This window comes from Rhinatrema bivittatum, chromosome 2 (genome assembly GCF_901001135.1).
Source record: "Rhinatrema bivittatum chromosome 2, aRhiBiv1.1, whole genome shotgun sequence".
NCBI lineage: Eukaryota > Metazoa > Chordata > Amphibia > Gymnophiona > Rhinatrematidae > Rhinatrema > Rhinatrema bivittatum.
The window spans coordinates 795,736,736-795,749,330 of record NC_042616.1 but is presented as its reverse complement, the minus strand read 5'-3'; the positions used below and the strand labels follow the sequence as shown (position 1 = coordinate 795,749,330).

Sequence of the window (12,595 nt, the reverse complement as noted above, 5' to 3'; positions counted from 1 at the left end):
TCTTCTTATAAAATAATCATTTGAATTAAAATTTTTACTAATAGATGTCATTTTTTCCCCCTTCATTCTGAAACTATTTTCCCAGTTATATAGTCAAAAATCTTTGGGGTAGATTTTACAAATCTGCGCGAACAAAAGTACGCGGGATTTCATAAGATAAGCGCGTAGCCGTGCGTATCTTATAAAATCCAGGGTCGGCGCGCGCAAGGGGGTGCACATTGCTCACGCCGAGCCCTGCGCGCGCTGCCCATTCCCTCCGAGGCCGCTCCGAAATCGGAGCGGCCTCGGAGGGAACTTTCCATTCACCCCCCCCCGGCCCTATCTAAACCCCCTCCCTACCTTTATCTTAAAAGTTACTACTGCCTCTGGGCAGTAGTAACTTACGCGTGCCAGGCCCTGACACAGGCCGCTGTGTCGGGACACTCGGCCACGCCCCCGGACCGCCCACACGCCCCCAAACATGCCCCCGATCGAAAACCACGCCCCCTGGCCAAGCCCCCGACCGCCCCTTTTTGCACGCCGCCGAGCCCATGCAAAATAGACTCTGCGCGCGCAGGGGGGGGATTTAAAAGGGTTACGCGTGTACCTTATGCGCGTAACCCTTTATATCTTTCACTCAGCCAACAATGAAAATGTATTTTATGAAGCGTTTCATGAAAACCAGCACCAAAACCAAAACGTTTCCAAGAACTACTCACCAATCTGTAACAATACCGGCGTTACCAAAGCAGTCTCCATGGCATAACAAAACTCTCTGCCGAACATGACTGCGCCGTGCATCACCCACAAGCGAACGGGGATCCGGTCGATTGAGCTCTCGCTGACCGTCTCCTCCTCTCGGCTCTCGTCCTCCTTGTTTTCGCTTTTCTTCAGCAGGGCCGCGGGTACCTCCTGAACTTGCATAGATTCCGACTCGGCATTCTGGGGAGCCATTTTCATTATCACAAAAATATATATTCTGAGAATAGCTATATAAATAATACTATCGTATACTCTTCAAGGATAAAAATTGTGCCGGCTTGTCTTTCAGCTTCTTTTGTTGCGTTCCTCGTACAAGTAATACTTCTGGTCCTCTTCACCCAAGGCGCTTCCTCACCGCTTCGCATGCAGCTACAGGACATGCAGCAAACCAGAAAGAGATTTGGTAGAAATGTAAACATATGGCTTGATGATTTACTGTGAATTAGAGTTAAAAATCCATAATTGCCATTCAGTTAATACCAGTTTCATTATTTCCATTGAAGATGTGGTGAAGTTATTTATTTTATTACAAAGTGGAGAGGCGACACAAAGAACTGATCCACTGTTAATCCCCATCGAGTGGCTGATTAATCTACAAAAGCAAAAAAACACAGAAGGAAAAAAAAAATAAGTTAAAATGTATACAATATTCTCAGTCCCCCTTTCAGTCTTCTCCCAGTTAATGAAACCCATAAACTGCCAGTTTTGTGGGGGGAGATGGAAGGGAAGTTTTTTTTTCCCCCAGTTTTTCATTTAGGATTTTTAGCCCAATTGCAAACAGTTCCTAACCAGGCTACAGCAATCTCAGCTTTCATTCGCAACTAACCAGGTCCCTCCTCCGTACACCCCTCCTTTTCAGCTCAGCGAGAAGCGGATCAGACCACAGACTCTAGTTCTAGAAGGAGCGACCAGCAGCAACTGGTTGCAGCGGCCCACACTACGAAGCAGGACTCTGCGGCATCCCCAGGCCACAAAGGGCAGAAGAGAGGCAGCAGTGTGCAGTGCTGCTAATCGGAGCCACTGGGCTGGCCCGTCAGTTGACCCCTTCAACACTTTGGCAGGAATGGAGCTGATCCTTTTGCCTCACATCTTTAGTAAGGGCAGTCGTGGATAAGGTTATCAGGAAGTTATACTCTGACCAACGTACAACTATCAAAAATAGATGGGGAAATCAATTATTAAAGCAAATGGACAGGAATAGAAAGAGGACAGTGTAAATTTCAAAAAAAAAAAAACACTCCACTTAAAGTTGAAAGACTAGCTGCATTCCTCAGGATCATCAGCTTTGTTTCTTTGGTTTTATTCTCATGGCTTCTCTTTTCTGTAATTTTGTTCCTTGTATATACGTCACATTTAACAAAGCATATACTTTTTTATAATAGCTATACACCTCATTCCTAAAATACTCCATCATAGAGTTAACTCTCCAGTCATATTTTATTTATACCGACATTCATGGGAACATCACGCCGGTTTACAATATAACTGAAAAAGGTTGGAAAATACAATGAAACAGGGAAAAGAGGAGGTGGAGCAGACGTATTAGCTTGATGTCTGCAGAGGTTTATCAGCCCTGAAAAAAATCCCTCTCACCAGCTCATAGTAACATAGCAAATGACGACAGATAAAAACCCAAATGGTCCATTTGGTCTGCCCAGCAATTTCCTTGGGTGGCAACTGCCAGTCCATGCAGGAACTCCCCCCCCCCCCCTCCCCATTTATAATGTATTTTATTATTGTACATCACTTTGATTTAGTTAGAGAAGAAAGGCAATCAACCAAGCAACTCCGTTCCCCATGCCTTCTATTAAGAGTAGCAACAGCCACTCCATAAAATCACCCTTTGAGGCAGCTGGTCACAGGCCACCAGAATAAAAAGAGCCAGGGCAACCCCTGCTGCCAGAGAGAAGCCGCTCTTGTAGTCTGGAGAACAGATGTGCTGGCCCGGAGCAGTACAGCTGGATGCAGGGTTCTGGGTGGCATTCTGGAGGGCCGAGTTGAGTTTCTGTGGGGGAACACAGCAGGAGGGTTTTCATACGGGGCCCTATCCAGAGCTCATCAGGATTTTGCAACAAATGGAATTACACAGTCAAGCCTTGGATGAAGCAAGATGGAACCAAAATGGTAAGATTAGGTGTTAGGCAGTGTGAAGAGATGGGTTTTGAGTTTCATTTTTGAGAAATTCCAGAAGATAAATTAAAAAATGTTCAAATAATGATTCCAACTGAGTTACAAATATTCACTACTTTCTCAAAGCATTGGTATAAGCTACTTCAGTACAGTCCACCTTATCAGAGGCTCACTGAAGAAAAATGGATGCATCAGGAAGCAGCTTCCCAGGCACGTCGGCACATAAGTAAATATCTGCCAGCACTGTACGCATATTCTTTTGAAGGACACCCTCTTTTCCCTGGCATCCTGCCTGCCAGGTACCTCCTACTCAAACTGCTGCCGATTAACATTTTTAGCTAGGATCTGAAAAAAGTAACAGGCAACCTGCTCGCCACAGTCTCTTACTAAGCCCTCTCTCATCACTGTGTGTGACTCATCTTCCGCCAAGGTCAGAGCACATAATCCCTCTCCTCAAGTCACTACATTGGCTTCCTACAAGTGCATCTGCTCTGCAGCTCTCTTACCGCCGTCTTCTCTCCCTATATCCCTCCTCATGAACTCAGCTCAGTCAGGCAAGTCACTTATCTATGCCCTTTTCCTCCACCTCTCTGCACCGTATGTCCACAACAGATGGCGTCTGCCCTTGTTCAAACCCAATCTAAAAACCCACTTGGAGGATCCTAATGCCTGATTCTCCTACTCACAGCCTTATACGTTTTAACCATTTCCATAATAAATGACCCCCATGCACACAAGTCTCCTATTTTTCCTGGTTGTCTTGAATAAAATGTCATAACTGGTGGAAATAAACTAGATTATAAACTCTTCAGAGAAGGGGGCCACCCTTTATGTGCATTTATACAATGCTAAAATAAGTGGTAGCAGTAACAAGCAGCCACGCTGCCCTCTATGCAGAGAGTACTACACTGGAGATGTGAGCGAATGTTACGCTCATCTTAGAAGGGTCTGGATAAACGGACAAGAGCGATGGCAGATGATATTCAGAGTGTGCCAGCTGCTGGCCATCTATTCTTGGGCCCGAAGGGGGAAGGGCAGTATAACATGGCTGTGTTCTTTATCCCAGGGGCCTAACTTCCACCTTCAAACTCCAGAAACAGCCAAGTAAATGGCTCTCTTCAGGGCTTAAAGTTTTCACATCAGACCCACACAGCCCCAAAGTTTCACAGAGCAGATGCACCTAGTTTCATTAGGTAGTATCAACTGGTAAATCAAATAACTGAGCAAAGTTAAGAGACAGCAATCACTGATTTGCATTGGCCTACATTATAAGAGTGTGAAAGGAAGGCACCATCTTCTGACAAAAGTGCAAGCCCCTAATCTTCCAAAGAAGTTACTCACATTATCCCCCAATTGGAAAGAAGTAAAAAGGGCACTGGGAAGACTGGATGGACCCAATGGCCCGAAATCAAAACCCAGGCTCTTCAACAGAAGTGCTAGTTCATGGGATTTCATGCTGCAGAAGTGATCAATGGATGGCTCAGCAGTAAATCAGAGCAAGGTTCATTCCTGTCACTGTGGGCACAAAAAAAGAGACACTACCCATCTCTGCAATATCCTAAACATCCAACTGCTGATGACCTCATGGCCTTGCTGGCCACCACCGCTGGCCTCCAGCCAGCCCAGACCCAGGAAGTGGCTTTTATTTCCGAAACCGAATATACTACAGGTGTACAAGCGTTTCCTTTCAAGTAAAAACAAACAGTAGGGACCACATCTGCTTTATTATATAAGGTGGCTGAGGTGAGGTATAGCCAGAAATCAATTGGGCAGACTAGAACAGTCTTAAGATGTAGCCCTTCTGTCAGTCTGTTTTTATTAACAATAATAGAAAGTTCTCAAAGCATCAGAAATATATTTGAAGTTTCTACCCCTACATAATGTAGTCCAAAGGAAAAAAAAATGGTCTTTGCTTCATGACCTTTAGGATTTAAATGCCTAAATATCTTGAATTATTTCCACTAGAAAAATAATGCAGGGTGTCCAGTACAGCAAGTTCACATGACTTTTCAAAATTTGGAAGGGGGAAAAAAAAAAAAAAAAAAAAAACAAAAAACTCAGCACGTTTAACATGCATTTAATTATTTAAAAGTACTACAAAAGTTAATGACCCTGGATACCAGGGCCAAAATAACTTGCTGAGCACATAAACCAATCCTTTGCCTGAACTGGAGACATACTGCAAAAGGATTATGAAATGCCTACAGAGCAATCTGTAGGATACGCTAGGCTGTCTGTTCTGCCTCAAGCTGATCGAGCAGATGAAAGGGCAAGGACCCATAGTAATGAGCACCTTGCATGGAACAAAGGTTTCCAAGTCAAGCTGACAGACAACTTCTGCTGAACATTAGCCAAGGACAACGCAATTACAAAAGGATTTCTCAAGAATGGGCTACAATCTAAACATACATATTCTGTCATGGAACTACCATTCTCTCCTTTATCATACACAATCTCAAATAAGAAATTTTAATATTCTTCAAACCAAAAAAAGTCTTATTCTTAAGCGCACGAACATTGCCTACCAAGCTTATTCCCTTTTGCGACCTATTTATCAAGATGTCAAATGTGGCAAGGAGAACATAAGAAATTGCCATGCCATCAAGCCCAGCATCCTGTTTCCAACAGTGGCCAAACCAGGCCACAAGAACCTGGCAAGTACCCAAACACCAAGAAGATCCCATGCTACTGATGCCAGTAATAGTAGAGGCCATTCCCTAAGTCAACTTGATTAATAGCAGTTAATGGATTTCTCCTCCAAGAACTTATCCAAACCTTTTTTGAACCCAGCTACACTTAATGCACTAACCACATCCTCTGGCAACAAACTGCAGAGCTTAATTGTGTGTTGAGTGAAAAAGATTTTTCTCTGATTAGTCTTAAATGTGCTACTTGCTAACTTCATGGAGTGCCCCCTATTCCTTCTATTATCCGAAATTATAAATAACCGATTCACATCTACTTGTTCAAGACCTCTCATGATTTTAAAGACCTCTATCATATCCCCCCCTCAGCCATCTCTTCTCCAAGCTGAAAAGTCCTAACCTCTTTAGTCTTTCCTCATAGGGGAGCTGTTCCATTCCCTTTATCATTTTGGTTGCCCTTCTCTGTACCTTCTCCAGTGCAACTATCTTTTTTGAGATGCGGTGACCAGAACTGTACACAGTATTTAAGGTGCAGTATCATCATGGAGCGATACAGAGGCATTATGACATTTTCCATTTTATTCACCATTCCTTTCCTAATAATTCCTAACATTCATCTTTACAGTTTGGGGCCAATTACAGAGTAACACCAAGAGCACTACTGCTTTAAAAACCTATGAATGTTTTCAAGGTTAACGACAGCTGCCATTTTGCAAATTTTGAACAAAATTTACAAGTGATCCTAGTAAAAAAGCAAAATAGATCACCAGAAAGACAAAACTGCCATTATCCAACGGATTCACAGTTGAAACTTCATATTACTTGTCAATATGGAACTTCACATTGGCAGGACCATAAAATGAACTTGGATGTGTTCCTTTGAAACATGGAGAAAGGTAACAAACCATCAAAAGCACATTAACCATGCTCCCTCCAGTGTAAAAGTTAACCACCAAAGAGCTCACAAAATCTATCAAGACAAAACAGGTTCAAAAGAAAGTCACATATCTTTGTTATCTACTTAGCCCTCTCTCTCAGGCATCTTGGCAACAATATCATTAGTACAGAGCAGATGTGGTCAAATTCAGATCTAGTTACCCACTCGCACAGGACAGTGCTGTTTAATCTCATGGAGTAACAACCATTCTCCACAAATTAAAACTCCCCCCCAGTTTAGTGTTTGCATTTTTATAAGTATGTCACCGTCAGTTGCTAGGCACGCCGGCAAGAGAGCCTCTCAGACAAGAGACATTCAATTTAACAGACCTACAAAGCCATGAGCATATTTTAAAAAATGGCATCACGTCGACAAGAATGGACCAATTGGAGCACGATATATGGCTTCTTTCAAAAAACAAGCCCACACAAGAATAAGAAATTACTACTTACCTGATAATTTCCTTTTCTTTAGGACAGTCAGATGAATCCAGAACGAGTAGGTTTATGCTCTCCTATCAGCAGATAGAGACGAAGCAAACTGACGTCACAGTTTATAACTCCCTCTAGTGACAGCAGCCTGCCAGTATTCTCCATCTCCAGCAGATGGTGGACGTGCATCTCCCCACTGGGGATTGATCGATTTGAGAAAAAAAATAGGAGAATTAAGGAGAAAAGAGGATTTGCACCACTCTCCTGCGGTGATACCATAAGGTCCCTCCCCCAGCTGAGAATTCCTGAGGTGATTTCTGTAGTCCAGTAGCTGTTTTTCAGCCACCATGGACTTAGCTGCTTGGGCAGCTGAAAGGCAGCAGGTGCAGGAAGCAGAGCACGGGTGATGACAGCAAATGTCCTCTCCCCCCGCAGCCAGAGATAGTCTCTGTACTCTGCCAGATCAGGCTGAACTCAGTTAATTGTTTAAAAAAAAAAAAAAAGAGACAGTGAAGGAGAGTTTGGTTAGGGCTTCCTTCTTCCCTGTCTCTGTTCTTGGTGCATTGTTCCGACATTTGTCCCGCTCTGGGGGAGGTAGAGGGATATGTGCAAGCTGGCGGGTTGAGCAGCCTCAATTGGCTAGGCCCTGCTCTAAGCCTCAATGGCTTTTTGCTCGCTTTTTAGGCTGCCCTCTACAAGATTGTCAGTTCAGCGTGTGTGCGTCAAGGTGTGCATCCAGTTTTTCTGGATGCCTAGTCGGGCTTTTTGTGTGTCCAGGCTAGCATTTACTTGTGCGTTTGTTGTGTGCCTGTCCCTCGGTAGGGGAGCATAAACTCACTTGTTCTGGATTCATCTGACTGGACGCTAAGAAAGTTGCAGTTTCACAATTTTCCAAAAATGTACCTCAAGTGTCTAGATTTTGTTTGACCCAAAGTTTCTACTGGAAAAGGGGAAGGCAATAGAAGTAGAACCAGTAAGATGTCATGGCAATGGGAAGAGATGAAAAAAGGTGCTAATGGAAGGCACCAATTAACGCATTTCTAGGAGTCTATTTTATTTTACAAAAAATTTAAAAAAAAATAATTTCCTTAACCTACTGAATGAACTAGAACAGTACAAAAGTATGGTTTGTCAGAAGAATGTTTAAGGCAGAATAGAATTAACAAAATTCAAGCCATGGGTTGTAAGTATTACCCACTATATAGTAAGTTTAAGATTTAACACAAATCATAGGAAGTATTTTTTCCCCTCAGCACACAAACTATGGAATATGCTGCCAGAGAATGTGCTCAAGACAACTAACACAGTGGGATTCAAAAGAAGATTGGACAAGTTTCTGAAGGAAAAGTGCATAAACAGTTACTAGCCAGGTTGACTTGGGATAGCTCTAATAGTTGATCTAATGGGTACTTGTGATCTGGATTGGTCACTGTCTGAGACCGAATTCTGGGCTCAATAGACCTTGGTCTGACCTGGCATGGCATTTCTTATCTTCTTATATGCCTCCTCCCCCAGCAATATACTGGGTGCCTGCATTATTAACATGCTCCGAATTGACTCTGTAAGAAAGTGTAACCCTAGTCTGCCATGAAATCTGAGTTCACCAAGGATACACGATAACATACTAAAGCCAGAATAACTAGAACCTAAGGAAAGCTGCAACTTCCATCGGAAAGCAGACAATGCACTGCAGAATGAAAAAATAAAATCTCTACCTGAAAACATTTAACTTTGTTTAGCAAGATCTATTAAAGAACTACCAAGGCAAACCAAGTTTAACAAAAAATAAGTTTCTCCAAATTGATTCTGTCATAAAATATGACCCCTCCAAACAAAAGCTACAACCCTCCATGCATCACCTAGATGGGGAGAAGCTGGATGTCGTGGTACATGTGGGCAGCAATGAAATAGGAAGGCACAGGAGGAAGCTCTGGAAGTCAAAAATCCTCAACTACAAGGTAGCATTAGAGGCAGGCAGAGCTCCAAAGTGCAGATGAGACGATGATGCAGGGAACAGGGCTTTAGTTTTGTTATGAACCGGGCAACATTTTGGGGGAAGGGGGAACCTATTCTGAAAACATGGGCTCCACCTTAACCAGGCTGCTGGCGCTAACTGTCAAAAAAAGAGAGCTAGAGCAGCTTTTAAATTAGAACATGGGGAAAAGCTGACAGTCGCTCAGCAGCACATGTTTTACAGAGAAGGATCTTCAAAGGATACTAAAGTAACAGGAGCTAGGGCATCAAAATAAAGAGGTTCCAATAAACAAAAAATGTACCTATATAAAAAGAACCACCAACGTTAAGATTCCAAATTACCAGTCAACTGCTAAGTAGATTGTAATACAAAAAACAAAACAAAAAAAACAAAACACTTTGAAATGACTGCATAGAAATACCTAAAAAGTCTGAACATAAATATTCATAGAAACATATAAAGTAAAATGGGAGAGTTAAGAATGTTTAGCACTGAATGAAGAGGCAGTCATAACTAGCATCTCAGAGACAGAAAGGAAGGAAGATAACCAATGGGACAGTGCTATAACAGGGTACACATCATATCGCAATGATCAGGGGGATCAACTTGGTGGCAGGGTGGCTCTTTATGTTAGAGATGGTATAGAGTCCAAGAGGATAAAGATTCTGCAGGTAAATGAATGCACAGTAGAAATTTTTATGAGAAGAGTATAGCAGTAGGGGTATACTACTGTCTACTTGGTCAAAATGATCAGATAGATGATGAAATGCTAACAGAGATTAAGGAAATTAAATATGGCAGCACATTAATAATGGGAAATTTTAAGTTACCTCAATATCAACTGTGTAAATGTCACATCAGAACATACTAGGGAGGTAATATTTCTAGATAAAATAAATGACTGCTTTATGGAGCATTTGGTCTGGGAGCCATTTTAGACCTAAATCTTAATGGAACACAGGATTTGGTGCAAGAGGTAATTGTGATGTGGTTACTTGGCAATGGTGACTATAACACAATCAAATTTGACTTAATGACTGGGGGGACATTAAGTAAATCTACAGCTCTTAGCATTAAACTTTCAAAAGGAAGGCTTTGATAAAATAAGGAAAACTGATAAAAACTCAAAGGTAAAGCTACAAAGCTTAGGACTTCACAATAGAACTGGTCCTTTTTAAAAATCTGTAGATTTACTTAATGTCCCCCCAGTCATTAAGTCAAATTTGATTGCGTTATGGTCACCATTGCCAAGTAACCACATCACAATTACCTCTTGCACCAAATCCTGTGTTCCATTAAGATTTAGGTCTAAAATGGCTCCCAGACCAAATGCTCCATAAAGCAGTCATTTATTTTATCTAGAAATATTACCTCCCTAGTATGTTCTGATGTGACATTTACACAGTCGATATTGAGGTAACTTAAAATTTCCCATTATTAATGTGCTGCCATATTTAATTTCCTTAATCTCTGTTAGCATTTCATCATCTATCTGATCATTTTGACCAAGTAGACAGTAGTATACCCCTACTGCTATACTCTTCTCATAAAAATTTCTACTGTGCATTCATTTACCTGCAGAATCTTTATCCTCTTGGACTCTATACCATCTCTAACATAAAGAGCCACCCTGCCACCAAGTTGATCCCCCTGATCATTGCGATATGATGTGTACCCTGTTATAGCACTGTTCCATTAGGGGACCGTTGGTATGATTGTTTTTTCAATGTCTGGTACAGTTCCAGCTTGTGTCTCAGATGTATATGTAAAAGGTTAATAAAGAAACCATTAAAAAAAAAAAAAAATACCATCTTGAAGATGTGGTTAAGGCAGTTAGCCTACCTGGTTTTAAAAAAAAGATTGACAAGTTCCTGAAGGAGACGTGTTTAAACTTATTAACCAAGCAGACTTAAGAAATAGCCACTACTTATTGCATGATAGTAACATGGGATCTATTTACTGTTTGGAAGTCTTGCCAGGTACTTACAACCTGGATTGACTCCTGCTGGAAACAGGACACTGGGCTTGATGGACCATCAGTCTGACCCAGTATGACAATTCTTATCTACCTGTACCCAAATCAGCCTTTTTTTCTTCAGCAGCAGCAGCAATTTAGGGGGTATTTCAGCCTGAACAGGAAACATCTAGGCAATTTCCAATGTTGATGTATGTGACAAAAGACCAAAATGGTCCATCCAGTCTGCCCAGCAAGCTGCTTATGCTTGTAACTGCCACTCCATATAGGTTCCCCCATGCCATCTGCTAAGGGTAGTAACTGCCACTTCATACAGGTTACCCCCATGTGCCCTTTCTTCAGTTCCAATCTTTAGCTTCTAGGGTGGGACCATGTTAGATTGGAAGTAGGCCAGTTCTCTCAAAAACAATAACTCTTTCCACCACCCTTCCCCCAATCCGCTTTTAGCTTTGTGCTCCGTTCATGCTTCGTGTACAGTAGCGTGATACTCGCTTAGGGCTCCAATGTGAATCAGCACCTCAGAGTACTACTTTATTTTTAGCTAGTGCTGTCAAAAAAAGCACACTAAAACAGAACTATAAATCAGAAGGAGAAACTGAAAAATGTAATTCAGCTCAACTTTTTACTCACTATATGACTCTAAACAAGTCAATTAACCTCCTGTAGCCAAACTTAATTGCAAATTTGTTCAACTAGGAACAATGTAATTAAGTGATTACCAGTGTATTTTTACTTTACTATCTATAAAGTATTATTGAGGCATATGGTGAAAGAACATAACCTTGGTGTAGGGGGATCAGTGGTGATGGATTTATGACAAAGATCAAGAATAATTACTATTTAGGTTCATACATTCAAAAAGCTCGAATCCTTGTTACAGCATGCACATTAATCTCATGCATATTCACTGTGGATATCCTGAAAACCCAACTGACTTGGAGGTCCCCCTGGCACAGGCTTGGGAACCTCTGGTATAGCAAAATTGCTTACCTTGTAATAGGTGTTATCCCAGGACAGCAGGATGTAGTCCTCACATATGGGTGACATCAGTAATGGAGCCTGGAGCCCTATGTACGGAAAACTTCTGTAAAAGTTTCTATGAAACTTTTGACTGGCACCAGAGTGCCTACTGAGCATGCCCAGCATGCTATGATATTCCCTGCCACAGGGGTCTCCCTTCAGTCTGGTTTTGTAGCAATTAGCCTTAGCCAAAAATAAAATAATAAAACATATCTGAACCAACTCTGCGGGGTGGCGGGTGGGTTTCGTGAGGACTACATCCTGCTGTCCTGGGATAACACCTATTACAAGGTAAGCAATTTTGCTTTATCCCAGGACAAGCAGGATGCTAGTCCTCACATATGGGTGATTAGCAAGCTAGAGGCTGAGTCATTTTGTCGTGAAGCAACAGTGAAGTATTGTTGTTGAAATGAATCAGCCGATGATCACAGCAGGTTGGATGTAGAAGGAGTTGGGGTTACACTGGAAACAAGTTCTTTAAGACAGATTGTCCATATGCTGAATCTTGTCTTCCTTCTTTGTCTAAACAGTAGTGAGCTGCAAAGGTGTGAAGAGAACACCATGTTGCTGCTTTGCAAATGTCCAGAACAGGTACACAGCGAAGGTGTGCTACTGAGGTTGACATTGCTCTGACTGCATGTGCTTTTACTCACCCTGGAAGAGTAAGGCCTGCTTTTTCATAACAAAATTGGATACAATCTGCCAGCCAATTTGACAAAGTATGTTTACCCACTGGTTTAC

At 42.0% G+C, this 12,595-nt stretch overlaps 1 protein-coding gene across 2 annotated transcripts in view; it reads right to left on the bottom strand.

Moving 5' to 3' along the window:
* The window catches only part of SLC45A4 (solute carrier family 45 member 4), a 213,796-nt gene that overhangs the window by 138,745 nt on the left and 62,456 nt on the right, over positions 1 to 12,595 (bottom strand). For both annotated transcript variants that reach the window (XM_029592117.1, XM_029592118.1), the window contains exon 2: positions 699 to 1,333. In XM_029592117.1, the coding sequence (XP_029447977.1) occupies positions 699 to 939 (241 nt within the window). In that variant the 5' untranslated portion in view covers positions 940 to 1,333. The remainder of the gene's footprint in view (positions 1 to 698; positions 1,334 to 12,595) is intronic.